Source organism: Paroedura picta, chromosome 12 (assembly GCF_049243985.1).
Source record: "Paroedura picta isolate Pp20150507F chromosome 12, Ppicta_v3.0, whole genome shotgun sequence".
Taxonomy (NCBI): domain Eukaryota; kingdom Metazoa; phylum Chordata; class Lepidosauria; order Squamata; family Gekkonidae; genus Paroedura; species Paroedura picta.
In genome coordinates this window covers 25,599,828-25,622,512 of record NC_135380.1, presented here as the reverse complement: position 1 = coordinate 25,622,512, position 22,685 = coordinate 25,599,828, and the positions used below count along the sequence as shown (strand labels likewise).

The 22,685-nt window shown below is 47.6% G+C and overlaps 1 protein-coding gene across 3 annotated transcripts in view; it reads left to right on the top strand.

The window, feature by feature from the left end:
• ADD2 (adducin 2) overlaps positions 1-22,685 on the top strand; it is a 60,423-nt gene that overhangs the window by 28,793 nt on the left and 8,945 nt on the right. For all 3 annotated transcript variants that reach the window (XM_077305201.1, XM_077305200.1, XM_077305202.1), the window contains exons 2-14: positions 3,432-3,643; positions 5,737-5,872; positions 7,774-7,925; positions 9,710-9,790; positions 12,261-12,410; positions 13,766-13,909; positions 14,361-14,459; positions 17,408-17,584; positions 18,097-18,354; positions 19,599-19,718; positions 20,579-20,668; positions 21,401-21,557; positions 21,934-22,062. In XM_077305201.1, the coding sequence (XP_077161316.1) occupies positions 3,461-3,643; positions 5,737-5,872; positions 7,774-7,925; positions 9,710-9,790; positions 12,261-12,410; positions 13,766-13,909; positions 14,361-14,459; positions 17,408-17,584; positions 18,097-18,354; positions 19,599-19,718; positions 20,579-20,668; positions 21,401-21,557; positions 21,934-22,062 (1,876 nt within the window). In that variant the 5' untranslated portion in view covers positions 3,432-3,460. The remainder of the gene's footprint in view (positions 1-3,431; positions 3,644-5,736; positions 5,873-7,773; positions 7,926-9,709; positions 9,791-12,260; positions 12,411-13,765; positions 13,910-14,360; positions 14,460-17,407; positions 17,585-18,096; positions 18,355-19,598; positions 19,719-20,578; positions 20,669-21,400; positions 21,558-21,933; positions 22,063-22,685) is intronic.

Here is a 22,685-nt window from a genome sequence, read left to right as displayed (position 1 = left end):
TGATGGATGTTACCTCCTCTCCAAGCCCACTCCCTCTACCAAGCAAATCTCAGCCAGTTCTGCTGTGACTTCCTCCTCCTCCTCCTCCTCCTCCTCCTCCTCCTCCTCCTCCTCCTCCTCCTCCTCCTCTGTGTCTGCAGAGAGGTTTAAAGAGGGGAACAGTTTCCCTCTTGGTGGCGTCTGCAGTTGGCATGTAACGGCCACTGGCAGATGGAGGAGTGGGACACAGTTACAGAGGCATCCCGAGGCTGAGGAAGGTGCTGAGTGGGGCAGGCGAGCACCATAGAACAGATTTAACATTGCTGAAGGAACGGCCCCCAGTGAGGAGCTCTCTGGAAATGACTTTCTGCTTTTGTCATCTCATCTCCCTCCCCAGCCTTATTCCTCTCTTAGAAATTCTGCCCCACCTTCCAGGTCTGCTGCTAAAGGAGCACCAGCCATGGAATGACCCTTATTGCCCCTCACTTCATGCCTGTCATGAGAGGGGTGGGGAGGCAGGGAAGCTAGAAAAAAATCTCAGCACACACCGTGCTGGGATCATTGAGGGAACCACTGATGTGGCAGCATCTAATGCAAATGTTCCTCCACTCACTTAGGAGCCGTAAGGTGGACTTCGGGGAGCATTTGCCAAGGAGGGCTCTGAACAAGAAAGAGATTTGCAGTCCAGCTTTTGTGTAAAGGACTGGTGAGGCCATTCCCTTCGTTGTTCTCAGTTATCCAAGCCAGTCTCGTGAAGTGCCACCAACAGATTTGCTCCTTGCCTTAAATGAGCCTTTTTCCTTCCGCAGGAAGCCTCTCCTAGCCTCCAGCTCACTTTAATTCCTTGCAGATCTTTATTTTTAGGTGACTGATACATCTGTGTAACTAGGCAACAGCAATGATGCCACAGTTTAGTGCGAGTGGGAGGCAGGGGAAAGTGATTCTGTTTTGCAGCCGATGGATGATGCCGTTTGGGTTTAGAACATGGAGGTTGGAGGCGGATCTTGCCTAAAATCAGAAACCCCCACGTAGGGTCTCTAGATAGGACACTGGGAAGGAATGCAGGAAGTACAGACAGGCTGGAAAGCATGGCTGATTTAGCCTTCCGTCAAGTGTCCTTTTTGTGTATGTTTCCCACCTTCTTCTTGTGTCTTTTATAGCTGGCAGCATTGCACTACTGCTTCTCCCCAAGGGAGTTTCATGTTTCCACCAGCGTCAATTGTATGTGGGAAAGTATTTTTGTCTGACGGACAGTGAACGCCTTGTTCTTTAGTGCAGGGGTAGTCAACCTGTGGTCCTCCAGATGTTCATGGACTACAATTCCCATGAGCCCCTGCCAGCAAATGCTGGCAGGGGCTCATGGGAATTGTAGTCCATGAACATCTGGAGGACCACAGGTTGACTACCCCTGCTTTAGTGAATGGATTCCTGGTAGTTGAAATATTGCACGGTAGTTTAGTCTTGAAAGGTATACTTGGCCCTGCCCGGGAGAACCAACCGTTAAAAAAACACAAGAGTTTCCTTGCATGATGGCCTGAAGGAGATTCTTCTTTGCCGCGGGCTGCCAGACAAGTACCTCTTGCAGGTTTTGGAGTCTTGTGGGGGGGTCATTCTTCATGCCAGCTTCTGCTTCCTGTGGGCACCTTTTGGGGCTGGAAGCAAGAGGCATTCGGGCCACCTAGCAGGCCTGCCCCACGGATTGCTATTAAAGATATGAGCTCCAGGGAGTGCTGAAGGCAGGGAATGGTAGCGGCAACGAATAATTTAGGCAAGGGCTTTCTGTCGGCTCTTGCCCTTAAAGCTGCAATTGCTTGGGACTAAACCTGCTCCCTGTTTTTATTTGTGTCATCTTGGATGTGTATGAAATCTACCCAGTGCTGCTAAAAACTGCTTTTGTTGTGTTCGTTGCCAAATATTTTGGGGGCGGGGGGCTTTGTTGTCCAACATGTCATGGAATTTGAAAATAGATTCCTGTGGACAAAAGAAAATGGAAATGGCGATGCGCAGAGAGAACAATATGACCACTTGTTTTCTGACTTTACCCCTGTGATGGAAGAGATCATCCATGTATTTCTCTCTGGAAATGGCTGCCATGCATTCCTGAAGGAGGAAGCGGGAAAGGGTTACATTGTGGGATCACCTTGGGAGTGTGCTTGCTTACCACCTTTGAAAAAGCTAGATTGTTGCCACCAGGGACCTTGTAAGAGGGGGAGAAGTCTGTAGGAGTCTCTGGTGTACAGCCTAACTCTGCAGTGATACACAGACCGAGTCCTGTGTGCAGTTCTGGAGGCCTCATTTCAACAAGGATGTGATCAAAATTGAGAGGGTGCAGGGGAGAACGAAGAGGATGATTTGGGTCCTGGGGACCAAACCCTATGAGGAAAGGCTGAGAGACTTGGGAATGTTCAGTTTGGAGAAGAGAAGGTGGAGAGGGGACATGATTGCTCTCTAACTATTTGAAAGGGAGGAATGCATGGAGTGTTTCATGTTGGCAGCAGAGGACAGGACCCACAGTAATGAGTTTAAACTACATGTAGAGTGGTACTGGCTAGATATTATTATTATTATTATTATATATCAGGGGGGATTTCACAGAGTAGTTCAGCAGCGGAATCAGCTGCCTAAGGAGATGGTGAGCTCCCCCTCACTGGTGGTATTTAAACAGTGGCAGGACAGATACTTATCAAGGATGCTTTAGGCTGATCCTGCATTGAGCAAGGAGTTGGATTAGATGGCCTTTATGGTCCCTACCAACCCTACGATTCTATGACGCCCTTCCTCTACACACAGTTCCCCATTCACACGTAGCTAAATATCCATCATTCTGATGGGCTGAGTGGTTTCAGCCCAGGCACACCTATAGCAGCCCTCTGCAGGGATGACTGGCAGAGAGAGCTGAGCCACCCAACGGGAGGCAGGGTCTGACCCCCACTATACCACTTCTTGTTCCCCATGTGTGGCTCTCTTCGTTTGCATGGGAGAATATTGGTGCTTTTGAGCTTCACATCGAATTCTCTTTTCAAAAGTGGCTCACTTCCCACTTAAGCAGCCTTTTTCAATCTTTTGACCATGGAGGAGCCCCCTGAAATATTTTTCAGGCTTCAAGGAGTCCTGGAGCCAGGCTGGAAGGGATGTCAACTGGCCACGCCTGCCTGCCACGACTGAGGGAGGGAGTTTGAAGCAGGTGTCCAGTCTCTGTTCACTTTCCCAGGCATGAAAACCATGCAAGAACGTCACCCCCAGGTCAATGTAAGCTGGCAGTGCCTGTTTTTACAGCCATGCCATGAATAGCTTATGGCCATTAAGACTGGCTATAGGGAGAAGGCCAGGGAGCCCCTGGGGAGCTCCAGGGAACCTTGGTTGGGGATCCCTGTGCTCCAAGTGTTGCTACATCACCGAAACTTTGATATTGGAAAGACAATTTTCAGCAGAGCCTCTCTGTCTCTCTGCAGGTGTCCCAAAGCCAACTATAGATTACAAGATGAGCAACGAAACCATCCCCGAGGAGGTCTCCTCCTTGCCCTCCCAGGTTCAGCATTACTTTGACCAGTTCTCCGAAGACGACCCCGAGTACTTGCGCATGAGGAACATGGCTGCTGACCTCCGCCAGGATTTCAACCTGATGGAACAGAAGAAAAGAGTCACCATGATTCTGCAGAGCCCTGTAAGTACCTTCCGGCTTGGTGGCGATAGTGGACCAGCCGCAAGCGGAGCAGGCGGGAGGGGAGCCGCAGCAGAGTTAGCAAGAACAGCAGAGTTCATGTTGCCCAGAGGAGTAAACAAGCATGGCCTGGATGTGCGGCAGCTGCCAAGAGACACCACAGGCCCCCAAGCCAAGATTCCCATTGGGCTTCCACCTCAGAGACAACCCAAGCACCTAGGAGAACGAGCCACATGACTCGCCTGGCCCATGGGCCCTCAGGGAGATCAGGGCTCCTTGGATTTTGTCCTGCTGACTCTGCTTGGCATCCCCACCTGGGAAGCACTCACATGTAGTCTGCCAGGGCTGACTGCTGAGCTGGAGGCTCCTTGGTTCACCTGTCTTGTTTCCTTGTCATTCCCAGAGCTTAGTGGGAATGTCCTGGCCAAGGTCCCACACTTAACAGAAGCCTGGTACACACGACCGCCCCAGTGTCCACTGAAGGCATGTGGGGAGGGAAAGCAGGAGTGAAGTTGCTGGCCCGCCTCCTGCCTCTGCACAGCCACTGGGTCATCTGCGAGGGTAAAGACCTGGAGGAAGAGGCTGTGCAAACACTTCCTCTCTGAGAACAGCGACATTCCAGACTGGTGTTGCTGATCACAGTGCAGGAGAGCTTGCACAACCGCTTCCTCTGCATGCCTGCAGGTGACCAGGCGATTGCACAGAGACAGGGAGCGGGGCCTCCTGCACACACACTCCCACTCGACATCCCCATGCATTCAGCGAAGGGGGGGGGCTGTCATGTGTACCAGCTGCAGTGTTAACAGAGAGCCTGTGTGGTACCGTGGATAGACCGTAGACTGAGATGCATGGCACCTGTGGGCCAGACGCTGTCTCAGCTTAACCTACTTTACAAGGGTGTTGCACAGATGAAATGGACAAGAGGGAGCCATGGGGGCCACCCTGAGCTATCAGCAGGAAGGGCAATACAATTGAAGAAATAAAGGACCTGTTATAGGCTGAAGTTCTGCCAAAGGGACAGGAGCAGCTGATATGCTGCTATTGTCACCCTCAGGTTAATATCTGGGTGGTGCTTTTGCAGCCAGCCGGTTTAATGTTTGGAAGCACCCAAAAAGGATGTCTCAGGCAAAAAGAACCAAAGACCCAGCGGCACATTACAGACTAACAGTTCATCCCAGCATAAACTTGTGCTTGAATACATTTTGTTCTTAGTCTTTAAGGAATCACTGGACTCTAGTTCTAACTTGAGGCTCCACACTAACGCAGCTACCCCTCTAGCATTGCCAAGCAAGAAGGGGGCTTTTTATCACTTCTGAAAAAACTATTGCTGGTTTCCAAGACGACGTGGCCAGGGCTGGTGTCTGTAGAGTCACAGCTTGCATGGCTCTTAATGGTTCGAGGAGCAGGCCAAACCATCAAGGAGGCACATCAAACGGAGAAGGAGAAAGGCAAATAGATAGAAGACGGTTTATCCAACCCCTCTTTCATGCTTTCCCTCTTCCACAAAGCCTTACCTGTAACACATCACTGGCACATCGCAGAGGATGCTAGAGAGTGTTCTAGTGCAGGGGTAGTCAACCTGTGGTCCTCCAGATATTCATGAACTACAATTCCCATGAGCCCCTGCCAGCAAACGCTGGCAGGGGCTCATGGGAATTGTAGTTCATGAACATCTGGAGGACCACAGGTTGACTACCCCTGTTCTAGTGTACATATTCTGTTCATGCAGGCTCCTGGCTGGTCTATTTGCCCTCATTGTGTGCTCCTCCCAATTAATGGAGAGTGCGCCATCCAAGTGCATCCCTAATAATCCCCTACAGGAGCATATAACAGGGGAAGAGCAATTGCAGTGGGCAACTGCCAGCCTTCTTACTGAGGACCTCTCCCCAAATAAGATTCTGAGGGCCACATGCACACAGGAAGTCACTTCTTTAGGATATTAGGTCCTTCTGTTTGCCCGTTGCCTCCTTTCCAATGCTAAGTGCAGCTGCCATCAGTAGAGCTAAACCGTGAAGCTCTTTTTAAGGCTCTCTTCAAAGGAAGGGAATCCAGCTGTGGAGTCTTGGATCATTCAACATCTCTCTGGTGTTTTTCAGTCTTTCAGGGAGGAGTTGGAGAGCCTCATCCAAGAGCAGATGAAGAAGGGAAACAACTCCAATATCTGGGCCCTTCGGCAGATTGCAGATTTTATGGCCAGCACTGCTCCTTCTGTCTTCCCCACATCACCGTTGAGTATGTTGGCAGCATGAGGAGGCAAAAAATCCTGCTGAAAGATGTTTGGTCACTCACGGTGAAGTGTCAAGGCTTCTGACTGTGTCCTCTCTCGCTCCTGTTACACCTCCTTGCCCTTTCCTTCCCTCTTTCATGCTACCTCTCACTCACAAATCAGGGTGCAGCAGACACAAAGCCCAACCTCCTGGCCACCATCCCATGATGAGGGGCCTGGTGGCTCCCAGCCCTTCCTTTTCTACCATATCCCATCTGACATTCCCTAGTTTATGTCCACCACAACTGGAATGGGTGTGGGGGTGGATTGCCATTTTAAACCCTGTTTTGAAGTTTGGGATGTTATATATTGGCTTTCTTAGAGTTCATGTCTAGGAAACCCTTGGTTTCCTGCCCTGAGCATCCTGGTCCTGCTCCACAGCAGCCCAGTCTATGACTCTTGGCCACCTTCTTCTCTCTTCTTCCTTCCCTTTGGGCTCTGGGGCTTTTATGTTTCGTTGACTGCTTTTGCTCCAAGTGGTATCCAACTTGAGTGGTATAGACATGGCACAGCATGGCAGGAGCCATCCTGGCCACTAAGGGTAGGCAGGTTAGGCCTTCTTACTTTAGGCAGAAAGCTCCATCCAGGTTGTGTGGCACAGTGATGCCCATGGTAGGGTAAAGCTGAACTCACAAGGGTGCAGCCTTGGCTTAAGCCAGCCTTTTTCAACCTTTTGACCTTGGAGAAACCCCTGAAATATTTTTCAGACTTCAAGAAACCTCAGAAGTGGTGACCTGCCCCTTCAAAGAAGTGAGCATGGAAGTAAAAAGTGGGAGTCAGCCAATTGATCATTTACCATTTCTGTTGTGGAGAAAGCGACCAGGCCTGTAGAGCAACAGGGGAAGTGGGCTCCAGTGATGTCTATTGATGTTAGCAGCCTTCTGAACTTCTGGGAAAGGCCATATAACGCCCGGGGAACTCTTGCGTAACCCAAAGGTTCTCTGGGAACCCTGGGTGGAAATCCATGGCTTAAGCAATGCCCCCTTTTGCTGCAAGTCTTCATATGCTGGCAGTTAACCTGCTATAAATTCTGCTTAAGAGCTTCTTGTGGCGCAGAGTGGTAAGGCAGCAGACATGCAGTCTGAACCTCTGCCCATGAGGCTGGGAGTTTGATCCCAGCAGCCGGCTCAAGGTTGACTTAGCCTTCCATCCTTCCGAGGTTGGTAAAATGAGTACCCAGCTTGCTGGGGGGTAAACGGTAATAACTGGGGAAGGCACTGGCAAACCACCCCGTATTGAGTCTGCCATGAAAACGCTGGAGGGCGTCACCCTATGACTCGGTGCTTGCATGGGGGATACCTTTACCTTTTACCTAAATTCTGCTTGCAAACTTAAATGGACTCCAGGGAATGGTAGAGGACAGGAAGGCCTGGAGGATCATTGTCCATGGGGTCGCAATGGGTCGGACACGACTTCGCACCTAACAGCAACAACAAATTCTGCTGACCTAGTAGTGAGAATAATGGCATGGTTTTATTTAGGATAGCATTTAATTAATTTAGTTTTTCTACTTATTGGTTGTCTTAAATTGGGGGGGGGGGGGTTGTATCGTTCTGGCTATTGATTTGTTTACATTGTAAGCTCTCGAGTTCAGTAAGGGAGAAAGGCAGCTCCTAAATGTTTCAATAAATAATTAAGGGTTCACAGGGAAGCCACATGTTCCCTTCCCAGCTCTGCCATTAGCTGGCATAGTTAGACCCTCTTGCCTTGAAGAATCAGGCCAAGGCCTAGCTCAGTACCACCAAGTATCCCAGGCGCCTTCTCACACCCTTTGGATTTCAAAGTGTGGCTCACATTCCCTGACCGCCCGACATACAAATGATTCCTCCACGTTCAGGGCAAGCCCCTGCTTAACTCTCTTCTGCAGACCTCTCTACAGTGATGCCCATCAACGACCTCCACAGCACCGACTCCGCATCTCTGGCCAAAGGAGAGAGGCTCATGCGCTGCAAGGTTGGCAGCATCTACCGACTGCTCGACCTCTTCGGCTGGGCACAGCTGAGCAGCACTTACGTCACGGTAAAAGATCTCTCTTTGCTCAGGCCTGACTGGGGGAGGGCTGGTCAGAATTAAGACTGGGTTTCTTTAACCGTCCTGTTTCTTTTTCAAATGCTTCTTCCTCATCCCTTTCTACTTCATCCTCTCAGGCAAGTAGCAACCATTTAAAAATACAAATAAAGTTAACACGTTGAAATATGGAAAAACAAACAATTGAATCTGGTAAAGCGCTTGACCCTCTTCAATTAGTTGAGAGTGGAATGCATCATGTGCTGGCCTGGAGCCTGGGCACATCTCCTTGGCAGATGCTTTGAAAGATGACACTGCGGCAAAACAATTAAGAACATCAGAAGATCCTTGTTGGATCAAGCGCAGGTCTAGCTCGTCTAGCATCCTGTTTCCCAGAGCGGCCAGACTCTAGAAGCTCACCAGCAAGGATATGACTGAAATAGGCATCAGTTGCCATGGCCAGTAATAGCCCCACCGTAAATTTCTCTTCTTCTTTTATCAAGCCACTTATGGTTGATCTAAGAGAGCCAGCTTGGTGTAGTGGTTAGGAGTGAAGACTTCTAATCTGATAGACTTGGGCATCTCTACCCGTTCACTAAATTTGTTAAGAACTCCAGTTTCCATCTTGACATTTCCAATTGCGGCAACAATTGGAATTAAAAATTTTATGTAATCTCTGTGGAACTAAATGTCACCCATGTCTCTCTCAGAAACAAGCAAACTGTAAACTCCTAGTCCTTAGTAGACTGAAACATTTCTTCACACCTAATTCTGACCCATGAGAGTTTACAGGTATCTTTGCCCATTTGAAACATGATTTTTTTTTTTACCATTTTACCAATTTATCAATAATTCTGCCAGAGTCTATTCTCGCATAAAGATACCCCAAATTCCTGCCTAAGAAAATATCTAATGTGGAAATACTGAGATGAACCCACCCTGTACAAAAACATCTCAAGACGTGATAATCCTGGGTTTGGCTGCAAACATTCTCTTGAACTTAATCCTGGGTTGTCATGTGTGAATGTAGCACAGGGGATGTATTTCCATGATGGGCTCACTGCCCTAATTCTGTGCATCTGTAGACATGCTTACAATGGTGAATCCCATCTGCTGTGACGATCCCCACTAGCTCAGATACATGTAATCAATGGGCTACAGGCAGGGGCCCACCATGCGTGAGATTTTGAGATCACTTCTGGAAGGCTCAATGATTATGCTAGCATGATTAGGCAAACTTAAAATGCTAGAAAGGCATACAAGAATAGAGCCATTCCTGCTCTCCTGGCCCTTAAAGCAGAAACTCTCAGTGCATCCTTCAAGGAAATGTTTTTTTGCATTGGTGGGGGGTGGGAGGAGATGGCTTTGCTCCTATTCTCCACTTTTCCCCCCTCGAGGGCTACATGAGCCCCATTAGGGCAGAACAAGACATGACAGGAGACACGTGGCTGGCACTGGAACCCTCAGCCCTGCCTCTCCTGCTTCCCCTTCCTTTCATGGTAACTTCTAGTTGTACATATTACAATGTGTCATCTCCATGCTTCAAGCTTTCTCTCCCTCCCCCACACTACTTTTGTGGCTGCCTGCAGGGATAGAGAACTCCAGAGCACCATAATGTCAAACCTTATGTTTAGTAGACCTTTCCAGGGGGGAGAGGAAAAAGAGATGTAGGGTTGCTGGTGGCATGCTTCCCATCTCATCTAGTTCCAACCTTAGTAATCCTGGGGAATAACATACTCCCATGAGCAAGGGGAACTTAGACCATAAGCTGTCTATTTTTTTTTCTTCCCTGGCAGCTGCGGGTCAGCAAAGAGCAGGACCACTTCTTGATTTGCCCTGTAGGTCTTTCCTGTCATGAAGTCACCGCTTCGACTTTGGTGAGTATTCTGGACTCAGTGCTCTGTCTCCAGCACCTCCACCTTTCTTTCCAGAATTCTAAGCATGGGTGGGGTGGTACTTCACACACAAACGTTAAATCTCCTTGGAGAATGCCTTAGAGCAGGGGTAGTCAACCTGTGGTCCTCCAGATGTCCATGGACTACAATTCCCATGGGAATTCCCATGGCTCATGAGAATTGTAGTCCATGAACATCTGGAGGACCACAGGTTGACTACCCCTGCCTTAGAGATGCCAGAGAAAATGGCAGCCCTGAGCCAAGTCCCCCCCCCCTCTTTCCCTCTGTAACATCTAGTACAAATCAGTGCCCTTGTTCCTTGATGGAATTCCTCGGAGCACCTTCCCAGGCCCACGCCACTGGATTGGCTGCTTATGGTGCCCTAACAGGAGCTCCGCTGTGCCACTTTGTTATGGAAACTTGACACAAGATGCTGGGAGCTCTGTGAATGAGTGAGTGCTCAGCATTTTAGTTTCTCTAAAATTCAGGTATGTGAGGGACCTATTCCAATGAAGACTATGGCACAAGGGAAGGAGGATTTAAGCATCTCATCCATGCCATTTTGTCAACCAGAAATGACTCCAAGAAACAGCTGTAGGGACAATCATATAGACACTTGTGTGTTTACCTCTGTGAGGAACATAGCAGCTCCTCAGGGCCATTTCAAGTTAGCCCTTCCCTTACACCATGGCCTCAACTTGGGTCCCTATTGCACTTGATTAAACATTGGGAGCTGTGTTCATAGAATTCCTATAATTGAGCACTAAGGATCTGCGTTGGGCTGCTCTCATCCTGTTTTTTATTAATGGTCATGGCATCCAGTAGAGAGAGCAGAGGGCAAATGTGCATGTGCAATCAGTGTGTATGCAACCCCACAGTGGGGCAAAAGTCAAGATCCTGTGTTCACATGTTCTTGCCATGTTGCTTTTCCTATGCTTTGTGAGCTTGAGTATTTATGTATGGGTATTTGGGATTCTCCGATGTGCTGTGTTTCATGTATCAGCTTGTTAGCCAGGTTGTAAGGTTTTTAGTGCTCTGGTAAATTGTTTTGTTCGACTATTCTTTCACACCTAGCTTGGCTAACCTTTGAGGCTGGTGTAATTGGAGCCAACTGGCAAGTTCCAGTCGACTCTTTTGTTATTCCAATCCAGGCAGGATGCTGTAAAACTCAGATGCCTTCTTTGAAGCACCAGGGTTATCTCACTGGCCTTGGAGACTGGGAGACTGGTAGCCCTGCTGTATCTGAAGGCGTATTTTATAGCTTTCACTTTGATTCTCATGGCGTGGGAAGAGGGCAATCTGGCACCTGACCATTTGCCAACCAAGAGGATGCTCTTAGGTGGAGGGATCACAGGGGTACTCATATAGGGGTGCTGTACTAGGTGAACCTCAGTTTCAGCAAGGAATGTTGTCTACCTGCTTTGCTTCTTCTTTAATATAGAAGCTTCTCAATTAAAGAGTCTGCTTATTGGATGGAGAGTTTGACTTGGGACCTGACAATAAATAATGCTCTCCCCACCAATGGCCATTTTGACCCTAGAAATGGCATGGGAGGAAAGGCTGAAGCCCCTTTTCCACCAGCACTGTCCTCTCAAGCCAAATCAGGCCCTGGAACACTTGAGTAGCTCCCTGGTGCCAGGTCTCTCCATAGGAAGACCACAGTTGAGTTGGGGAAATAATGTAAAGCTTATATTTGCACTACAGACTTTCCTTGAAACCAGAAGTGGTTTTAAGCCTGTTATGTGAAAAAGAAAGGTGGCTGAGTAATTCCAGTATTCTTACTTTAGAGGCCCTGTGTCAAAGAGATTTGGACAGACTAAAATGGTATGGGCAACTGGGAATGGCTCTTGAAAAGGCTGAGTTAACTGCAGGGTGAAGTTTGAAAAGGAAGTTTCTGTTCCTATATTTTGCGGCTGCCTCCATCTACTTGGAAGAGGGGGGAGGGATTAAAAAGTATGGAGTTTTGATCATGGAGGGCACCCTTTCCGCCCATCTAAACTGAACTGTGCATGAATAAAAATCATCAGAGAAGACCCCACCTCCCTCTCTCCCATGTTCCTGGATGCGTCATTGAGCTTAATTCTTTCCATTAAGAAGGAATACTTAAATCAATGACACATGCAGAGCTGCAACAGAGATTGCATCTGAGAACAGGTACACCTGCTGCAAGTCTGCCCTGGGCGTATATGAGAGGGGGTGGGGTTGATTTTGCTGCATCTTCGTTCCTGACTGGAAGGGGACCAGAACAATGCAAAGATATGGCAGGTATCTTCCTCACTGGGTCTGTCACTTGGGCTCACAAGAACTGTTCCTTTCTCATAAACTTCCTTTCACTGCCTCACTACCCAGCTTGAAAAGGGTGGCCATGGAATACCACCGTCTGCTACACAAGGAGATGCTTCCTCCTTGTCACCCTCTACTTTTGTCTTGTCTGTTTGCATTTGTGCCACAGGTTAAAGTGAACGTGCTGGGGGAGGTGGTAGAGCAAGGGAGCACCAGCTTCCCAGTGGACACCCAAGGATTCAGCATGCACTCGGCCATCTACGCGGCTAGACCCGACGTGAGATGCATCATCCATCTGCACACGCCCGCCACAGCTGCAGTAAGGAATGCCATCCATCTCGTTGACAGGCACACTCTGCCAGGCAACAGAAAATGCCTGGCCCCAAGACAGTGGGCTGGGCTTGGCAGCTGATTTATAGAAAAGCATTAAACCAGATAAAAGGAAGCGGGAGGGAGGCAGCTGGAGCCTGGCTTTTGTTCTCCAGCACTACAGAGGCTCTGAAACACCTTGAATGAAAGGTGTCAAGGCTGGCCAAGTGCCTTGCTTAATGGTACCTCAGATACAATTCCCGGCCAAAGAACAACAAATTAGCAGAGAAGCAGAAGAGCCTTTGAAACAATACAGCAGATCCTCAATTAAGGCTGCCAACTTCCAGGTGGCACCTGGAGATCTCTCACTATTACAGTTGATTTCCAGATGACTGGAACAATGGCTGCTTTGGAGGGTGAACTGTATCGTGTTACACCCTGCTGATGTCCCTCCTTCCCCAAGCCCTGCCCTCTTTAGGCTCCACCCCCAAAATCTCTACACATTTCCCCTGTTTGCCATACAAACTTCAGAGGCCATCTTATGACAAATTGTCATGAATTGAAACTTTCAAAAGACCTAGCTACCCTGTGACAACCACTGCCATCATGTATATGACGCCATGATGGGGGAAACTATACTAAAAGAGGAACAATGATATGTATCCACTCGCCTCACCTAGAAAGACACAAGAGCTGGCTTGGTGTAGTGGTTAGGAGTGCAGACTTCTAATCTGGCATGCCGGGTTCGATTCTGCACTCCCCCACATGCAGCCAGCTGGGTGACCTTGGGCTCGCCAGGGCACTGATAAAACTGTTCTGACCGAGCAGTGATATCAGGGCTCTCTCAGCCTCACCCACCTCACAGGGTGTCTCTTTTGGGAAGAAGAAAGGGAAGGCGACTGTAAGCCACTTTGAGACCAGGGTTGTGCGTGGCAGCATCCCAATTGGCCGTTCCAGGAAATCCTGGAACAGCCAATTTGAACGCCGCCACCCACAACCTCTTTGAGACTCCTTCAGGTAGAGAAAAGTAGCATATAAGAACCAACTCTTCTTCTATGTCGGTTTGTATTAATATAGTTGCAAATCATGTCCTTCTTATATTCTCCCCTCTTTCTGAGCCTTATTTATTTATTTATTTATTTATTTATTATATTTATATACAGCCCTCCCCTTGCTCATTCATTTACTGAAAATCTCTGTATAACCTGAAAGAGTGGACACTTTTACAGATTAATTCTCAACTGTCTCTTTGGAATGAATTTTGTATTTGGTCGTTAAAATACTTTGGGCGTGTTGATGCAAACTGATAGACCGGGATGAAGAATGCTCTTTCTCCATCTCTCCTCTCTTTTGTCCTCTTCCCAGGTGTCTGCAATGAAATGTGGTCTCCTGCCTATTTCCCATGATGCACTGCTGGCAGGGGATATGGTATATTTTGACTACAATGGTGACATGGAGGATGAAGCAGACAGAATTGAGTTACAGAAGTGTCTTGGGCCCACTTGCAAGGTGAGGGTTGAGAGAGGCAATTCAGATTTCCTTTTGGTTAGTTAATTGTTAAAAATAGTAACAACATCAAAGCATAATATAAACTAAGATCTAAATTTCTGAATCATTTTGATACTGAATATGGGTAAATTTGTACAGGTGAGTTGCATGTATGGCCAGGGGAGCAAAGAGGAGTTCAATTTGAGGTTGGGAAAATTGCATTGGGGGTCAGGACACACACATCTGGAAATCTAGGTTTCAATGGGGAACTTTCAGCATTTCACTCCATGACAACAACAGGGTGGGGTGGGGACATGAGGCCGATCCATAAACAATTTAAAATGTCACTAGGCTGTTTGGAAAAAATTTAGCCCGAGGTTCGGAAATCGTTGGGCAATGAGACATGAGCATAGTCTGCAACTGAGAAATGAAACTGCTGGCTATTTTAATTAGCGTCAGCTTCTCTTGGCAGGTTCTAGTGCTGCGGAACCATGGTGTGGTGGCTCTTGGGGACACAGTGGAAGAAGCGTTTTATAAGATCTTTCATTTGCAGGCTGCCTGCGATGTACAGGTGAGCGACACGCAGTCAAACACTTGTAAACACACTTTCAGTGTGACCCCCAGTGGATCAGTCCTCCAGAGACCATAGCAGCAGGCTGCCCTGAAGGGTGGAACTGCATGCTCTGCACGGAGCCGCTGCCTCAGCTGCCATTCTTGCGTCAATACTTACATGCTTATTTATGTATTTGATTGATGCACATTCTATTTTTTATCCACAACTGGCTCCCAGAGAGCAGCTATTGAGAGTTGTTGTTTTTTAAAAATGCAACATTCAATCTAACCAATGTTCTTTCCAGGGGGGTTCTCAGCTGGAGCTGGATCCAGGCACAGTGGCTGCGCCAGGGTGGGGAAGGGGGTTGACTGCTTCCTTCTGTCTCTGGGATCCCACATCTCCAAGTGCATTTCCTTGCCCTGCTTAATATCCTGGACTTCACATAGTTAGGGGTGGGGGCAGGGAAAGGGACAGCATAATCAGCACGGTAACATTATAAGATGTGCAAGTCTTCCTACACTTTATGGGTGGAGAGGGAACAAATTGAATTCCTGAGATTATGTGGCACCTCAACATTAGTCATATTGCATGACTTTGCCCAAAGAGATTTCTCTGTATGGATACAGGCTTTATCTGAATGTCTTCTTCAGCTCAAGATCACATTGGTCAACCACTGCCCTCTACTGGGGCTGGGTTGACCATTCACCATACTCTATTGACGAATGCCGGACACAGTCTTCAAAAATGAACACTGGCCACTTAACATTAGCTTTCTGTGCCCACACACTCTGTTTGTTATGGGGTAAGTTCCTTTGCTGAACTATCAGAATGATTTCAGAAGATTCCGAAGACCTATTTTGGCAGTTTCTGTGTCCATTAAAAACCTATGTTCATTTAGTAGGGAGAAAACAGCTCTTCGCCATTCCCTGGCCTTTCTGATTGCAGGGTTAACCCACATTAAATGACATTGTGTCTAAGAACACAAAGCATTCTGCACAAGACCTGTGCAGTCTAAACTCACTGCAGTTAACATCAGAATTAGTGAGCTGTGCAGGGCAGAACATAGGGTTACCAGCTCTGGGTTGGGATATGTCTGGAGAATTTGGGGTTGGAGCTGGGGGTGGGTGGGATTTGGGGTGGGGAGGGACCTTCATGTTGTATAGCACTTTGGAGTCCACCCTTCAACCAGCCCTTTTCTACAGGGGAATGGATCTCTTTAGTCTGGAGCTGACCTGTAATTCCGGGAAGTCCCTAGGTACAACCTGGGGACTGCCATCCCTAGCACAACATGTTGGAGGAATGTTCCAGTTGTTGCAGCTCTGATTGAACATGACAACAAAAATCCTGGGAACTTAAAAATTGGGCCTGGCAGTTAGGCTGCTGACAAGGGGAGGAAAGAAGTCACAATCAAAATTATAGCTCTGAGCATAGGTGGAGGGCGTTATTCTCATTGCTGGGTAATTGCTTAGGTTGGGTTCTGTAGTTTCCATAGAAGATTGAGCTCTGGCACTGCCCAGATGGGTGGAGGCAGGGGGAGGACCAACCGACCTCCACACACTGGTGCACTCAGCTCTCTCTCTCTCTCCCTCTCAGCCTTCAAGCTACTTCCTTAGAAAATATCACTGGCTCCCAAATTTGGGTGGGAGGAAGTTGCACCTGATTGATCCAAATCCTTTTCCAGCAACATCTGTTGCCTGCTTTGGGTGTTGTTGTTTTTTTATGGTGACTGCAAAACACAGCAGGAACCACACACACCCTTGTCAGTTCTGCCTAGATGGGACAATGACCAACCAGCCCTGTAGCAAAGGAGCAGCTTTTGAGTGCCAGGGTTCTGCAGACGGGCGGAAATTGTTATCTTAGAATCTCGGCGCTATTGTCCTCCCCTCTGCACATCAGCCTACTTCTTCAGCTGGAAAAAACTAGGTCAGCCACATGCCAGGGCCCAGCTTGGGAGCCACCTGCAGGCGGAAGTCTGGCAATGCAAGCCCCTCACCAACTCCGGGCAGGCTCCTGCGGACCACAGGCGTCCCAAGATGCTTTCTATGCATCATATGGACAGTGGAGCTGGACCTGCCTGTTATGCCTCACAGCCCTCCTAAACTATTCTCCTTTGTGATTTGTGAAGCTGAATGTTAATCCTTAGTGCAGGGGTAGTCAAACTGCGGCCCTCCAGATGTCCATGGACTACAATTCCCATGAGCCCCTGCCAGCAAATGCTGGCAGGGGCTCATGGGAATTGTAGTCCATGGACATCTGGAGGGCCGCAGTTTGACTACCCCTGCCTTAATGTATAGTGTGTGGTGTAATCCAGCGCAGATTGGTCATAAAGGCCACCAGGAAAAGTCCTGGTGAATTGATTGCTTTGGAGATCTCCCTCCACCAAGGCCACCCTAGTCCCAAGAGAAGGGATAGCCCTTGCCATGCTTGGGGTGGGTGGGTGTTTTTCCAGGGCCATATTTTCCAGGGCATTTTGTATCTGACACCATCAGCAGACATTATCTAATGACAGTTTATGAGATTTTGTACTTGATTACTTACCAGAATAACTAAGATATAACAGTGAATCTAAAGGACTCACAGGGTGAACTTTGAGATAAATCCCAGTTCTAAATTTCCAATGTTATGGACAGAATTTGAGTGAGGAAATGTCACAAACGTTAAATATTTGAGGATATTCTGTTTCTGTTCTGCTCTCTTTTAATAACCCAACTTTCAGTGGCTAATTGTCTATTGCAAGAGTTGCTATGTCCTTAGAGGTCCTGTTTGCCAAGCATTACACTTTTGACATGTTTAAGAACTGACTCTTGCTTCCCAGAATTGAGGCTGGAGCTGCCCATACTCTGCCCTAAGAGAATCCAAATCACCTCCAAACTCTAGAAAGAGGGATTGTATTATGAGGTGTGTCTCGATAACTGCTTTCCTATCATGCTCCTCCTCACTCCTCTCCTGTTGTTTCTCTCCCCTAGATCTCAGCCCAGTCTTGTGCTGGTGGAACAGAGAATCTGATCATGCTGGAGCGAGAAAAACACAGACCCCACGATGTTGGCTCGGTCCGATGGGCTGGGAGCACCTTTGGACCTATGCAGAAGAGTCGCCTGGGAGAACATGAATTCGAAGCCCTCATGAGGATGCTGGACAACCTTGTATGTTATTGGCAAGTGGAGAAGCCACCTTTACCAGTTCATTTCACATGAGTTGTGCTCTTCCCGCATGGACCTCCCTAAATGTCTAGTGTGTCTTTTACAGGCTGATTCCTGGATGGTTTCATCCAAAGTTGCTTTGATATTGATGACTGCCATTTTAGAACTTCAAGGCGCGAGAAAGTTTATCTTCTCCCCTCAAGAAGAAAAAGTTAAATATTTCCAACCTGCCACAAACTGCTGAACTGGCCACAGTCCATTGAGACACAGAACAGATAAATCAGACCTGTTAACCCTGAACTATTTATAGGACTTAGGGATAAGCAATGGAATGATATATACAGTCCCAAAATAGTTTAAACTGTACTTCTAGTGACCCAGATGGGTACAGCCTTTCAAGAGGGGTTATGTAAGCTAAATTCACGAGGACTTTTTGTAGCTTCATGGTTGGTCGCACTTTTGTCGTGGGTAGCCATGCAAATGTGCATTCAAGGAACTCCATTTGTCCTCGACAGGGCTACCGGACTGGGTATGCCTATCGCTACCCATTCGTCCAGGAGAAAAGCAAGCATAAGAGCGAAGTGGAGATCCCAGCCACTGTCACAGCGTTCATCTTTGAAGAGGAGGGGGCCCCCATTTCGACGCTACGGCAGCATGCTCAGAAGCAGCAGAAAGAAAAGACCCGCTGGCTGAACACACCAAACACCTACTTGCGAGTAAACGTGGCTGAGGAAAGCCAAGGCAGTGCAGGGAGTCAACGCACTAAAACCACGGTAAATGGAATAGCAGCTTCTGCCTGTCCTTCATATCCTTGTCAAATACTGGGGGCAAGAGAAGGACAGTGGCCAGGAAGGTTTGCAAGAGCCATTTCTAGGCAGTTCTGCAGAGGTTTCTAGCTAAGCTGGCGTTAACCTGTGGGCCAGGTTTTATACCTTTGGTTTGTCGTGCACTTTCCTGACACGTTTTTCTACAGTGTCCCATTCTTAAATGTTAACTGCCTGCTGGGGAAACATGTAGGTCTTTGTAATCGTAGCTAGTTCTCCAAAGAGGCCAGCAAAGAAAGGCCCCCTGCTTGGTGTCACCACTGAGTTTCTGCAATATACCACAATTAATACACTGTTGAGCACGCTGGGGGAAGCACCTGGCCAGCAGGAGATTTGAGCGTGAGCCCTGGAACCCTCTCTCAAATCCTTTGCAATATTCAGCAGATCTTTGTCAGCAAAGTTAACATGGAAAAGGAGTCTTTGCTCAGGCATCCCAGTTTATTCACCCAGAATGAAAACGGCTTCAAATCAGTTGGTAACACCGAGAACATGTTTATAATATTTTATTTATTCCTCCAGTTCTCAAAGGAAGTTGCAGTGGCACATATAATCCCCCTTTCTTTTATCCTTTCAACAACTCTATGAAGTAGGAAAGAATGAAAGAAGGCAAGGACACATTATGGACATTCTAGCAGAGAGGGAATATGAACTCAGGTCTCTCTAGTGCTGATCCAACAATCTAGTCACTACATCTTACCAGCTCTCACATGATTATGTGATCAGGGTGACCACTGATGCTTGCAGTTTCATAGTCTGATGATCAAAAGATTATAGAATCATAGAATCCTAGAGTTAGAAGGGGCCATCCAGGCCATCTAGTCCAACCCCCTGCTCAATGCTGGATCAGCCTAAAGCATCCAGGATCAGGAGCTGTCCAGATGCTGCTTGAAGACTGCTGGTGAGGGGGAGTTCACCATCTCTTTAGGCTGTCGCTTAATCACAATTGGTCAATGACTATTTCTGAAAGCCCTTCACTGCTTAGAATTAAACTACATTTATCTGGTGTTGTGTGTGGGCTATTCCTAATCCTAAAGCCAGTGGTGATTGAGCATCTTTGAAAGCAGAAGCCAGATGCTCAGACCCTTTTCCTCAGAAGGGCTCCACATTCTGTTCTCCATCTTTGACAGGATGCCCTCTGCTGATTTGCTGTTTTTTCCCTTTGCTTTTCTTTGTTTAATTTACATTCTGTCCAGTGGATGAAAGCTGACGAGGTGGAGAAAACCAGCAGCGGGACGGCAATCCGAATTGAAAACCCAAACCAATTTGTGCCTCTCTACACAGACCCACAAGAAGTTCTGGAAATGAGGAACAAGGTACATAACCATTTCTCTTGCTCTTTTAGATGTTCCAGGTGCTGATGTGGAGCCCTCTCACTGCTGTATATTCACACCAAAAGCCTGTCTTAGCTTTATACCACATTAACAATCATGACTTCCTTCAAAGAATCCTGGGAACTGTAGTTCGGCAAAGACGCTGAAAATTCTAGGCTCTTCCTGTGTCAGGCTAGGAGGATTGTGGTCTGATCCTCAAAGTCCCAGTTCAAACCTTGTAACACTTGCAGGGTACCTCCAAAAGTAGAAGCTAAGAGGTCAAACAGATGTGACAGTAGGAGACCCCTGATGGAATAGATCCGCTCAGCATTTTAATAATCTTGTCGCTGTTGGGGCTGCAATGCAGGGGGAAAAAGAGTTTAGTTCTTCTGCCCCTACATGGTTTTGCTAATCACAGTTGCCTGCTACTACACTGTGAGAGGAAGTGTCTTCTCATTTATATTTTCCTGCATATATAGTCGAAACCCTGAACAGTATGCCAAAATCCCTAATTTCTTTGTGGATGGTTCCAGTTTGCTGCTCTACTGATAATGTATTTGTTTGCCTTTTGTGGAAGGGAAGAAAAATAGATGGGCATTTTCTCATTGCCCATCTTATCTTTCCACATGGGAAACGAAAGGATGACATTCTTCTTCTCCTAGGCCAAGGCCCTTATTTAGATTGAGGTCCTGTACAGCCTCTGTTGGCCTTTTAGAAACACTCAGGAAGAGCCAGTCATGACACTTCATGTCACAATCATACCTCTTCTGGACCTCTATGTCAAATAAAATGTTCGCCTTCAAGGGGTTTCCCTTCTCCAGAGAGTGATCATGTGTACCATTTTCCTTTGTTTCGTCTTGCAGATTCGAGAGCAAAACCGACAAGATGTCAAATCAGCAGGGCCCCAGTCTCAGCTACTCGCCAGCGTGATAGCAGAGAAAAGCAGAAGCCCGGTACTTGTCATTGCGGTGCTGTGCTCTGGAGCCCATGGGGTGTAGAGAAGGAGAGGCTCTCAGACTGGGGAGACCTGGGCTCCCAGGACAGCTAAGGCCCAGGCCTGTTCTCTCAAACCAACCTATCTCACCATGGCTGTGAAGATATAAACAGGGATAACTCTGCAGGCAGCACTCTGTGCATGTGTAAAGTACTGTCAAGCTGCAACTGACTAATGCCAACCCCATTGGGTTTTCGAGGGAAGAGACTAATGGGGTTGGTTTGCCATTGTCTTCTTCTGCAAAGAGGCTCCAGAATTTCTTGGTAGTTTTCCATCCAAACACTAACCAACATCAAACCTGCTTAGCTTCCGAGATCTGACAATATCAGGCTAGCCTGGGCCGTACAGGCCAGGGTGGTACCACCCAAAGTTCCTTAAAAAGAAGAGGAGACAGATCTGAGAGAGGGTTGGATCAAATCAGGCAAACTATCTAAAGCAGCAGGGCTGTGGCTCAGTGTCTTGCTTTACCTGCAGGAGGTCCCTGGTTCAATCCCCAGCATCTCCAATTAAAGGGACTAGGTAGCAGATTATATGAAAGACCTCTGTCCAAGACCCTGGAGAGCTGCTGTCAGTCAGTCAGCAATACTGACCCGGACAGATCAATGGCCTCAGTAGAGCCTTACTTCCCAGTTGCCGTAGCTGTCCCCTTGGTGTGCTGACCGAGGTGACACTGTGCCTGTTTACCTTGCAGTCAACAGAAAGTAACTTGGCAGATGGAGAAGTGAAAGATGCAGCCGTTGAGGAGGGTCTTCCTGAGCCGGAACCACCCAACCCCTTCAGCCAGCTCACAGACCAGGAGCTGGAGGAGTACAAGAAAGAGGTGGAGAGAAAGAAAATGGGTCTGGATGGTAAATATATCAGGGCAGAATGTGCAAGTAGTTTGTATGCTGTTGAGGACCAGGCCCTAGAGTTGGTTGGGGGCAGAACTTCCCTAAAGTGGCAGAGAGGGGTCACCATCCATCAACTGCTCCATGAAACATGGATCATTCTGCAAATGGAGATCTGCTTGAGAACTCTTTGGAAATGCAGATATATTATCTTCTCATTCTTATGGGAGTCTAGTTATTGCATGTAGGGTGTTCTGCAGAACTGGTACAATTCTGAAAACTAGACACACTAGCTAAAAATATAGGATTAGGCCTTGTTTACAAAATTTCCAAGAAGATAATTTTGTTTTCCTTTGACCCTGATGGTCCTCTTTCTCATTTCCCTCTCTCCTTCCAGGTGAGAAAGATGCTGATGCAGAGGAACAGGTGACTTCCCCAGCTGAAATTACTGCTACCCACACAGTAAAGAGTCCCACAAAGCCTGGCTTGAAAAGCCCACCCATGTCACCATCCAAGTCTTCAGAAGGTAAGATGAACCTTTGAAAGCCTCCAAGAATCCAGGTTGCCAAATGTGTCTACTTCATCACACAGTGCATTATTGATGTATGAAACACTGCCACAAGATTAAGTCATAGCCAGGGACTTTGATTACGTTTAGACATGCTGGGCAGATTTGTGAATGCAGTTGGTTCTATTCATTGCTGCTGGCCATGTCGGGAAGCTTTCTCAAACATCTGAATAGCCCTGCTGAAAACAAAATGCTGGACTAAATGGATCCTGGTGTCTCTTATTTGCGTCATTCAGAACACATGCAGTGGTTGACATCTTTAGCCAGTCCACCAGTACTCACCACATCAAGATATCTGGTAAAAATCCTACACAGGCACTACATGTTTAATAATATTTTAATGGGCAATGGTGTCGGGGAAGCAGGGGAAATGCAGAAAGGAGCAAAGGAACATAATGACGTGTTTACTTCCTTATTTCATTTATCCTTCCTTCTTGAGACTCATGCAACACTGGGGTGACTGGGCCACGTAATAGTTGGCACCTCCAGTAGCAATTAACCAGTTTTGTGTGTGGGCATGGAAATCCACTATATTTGAGGCCCCAGTGGCCCCTTCTGCCTGTAGGAGGTGGCACCTTCAT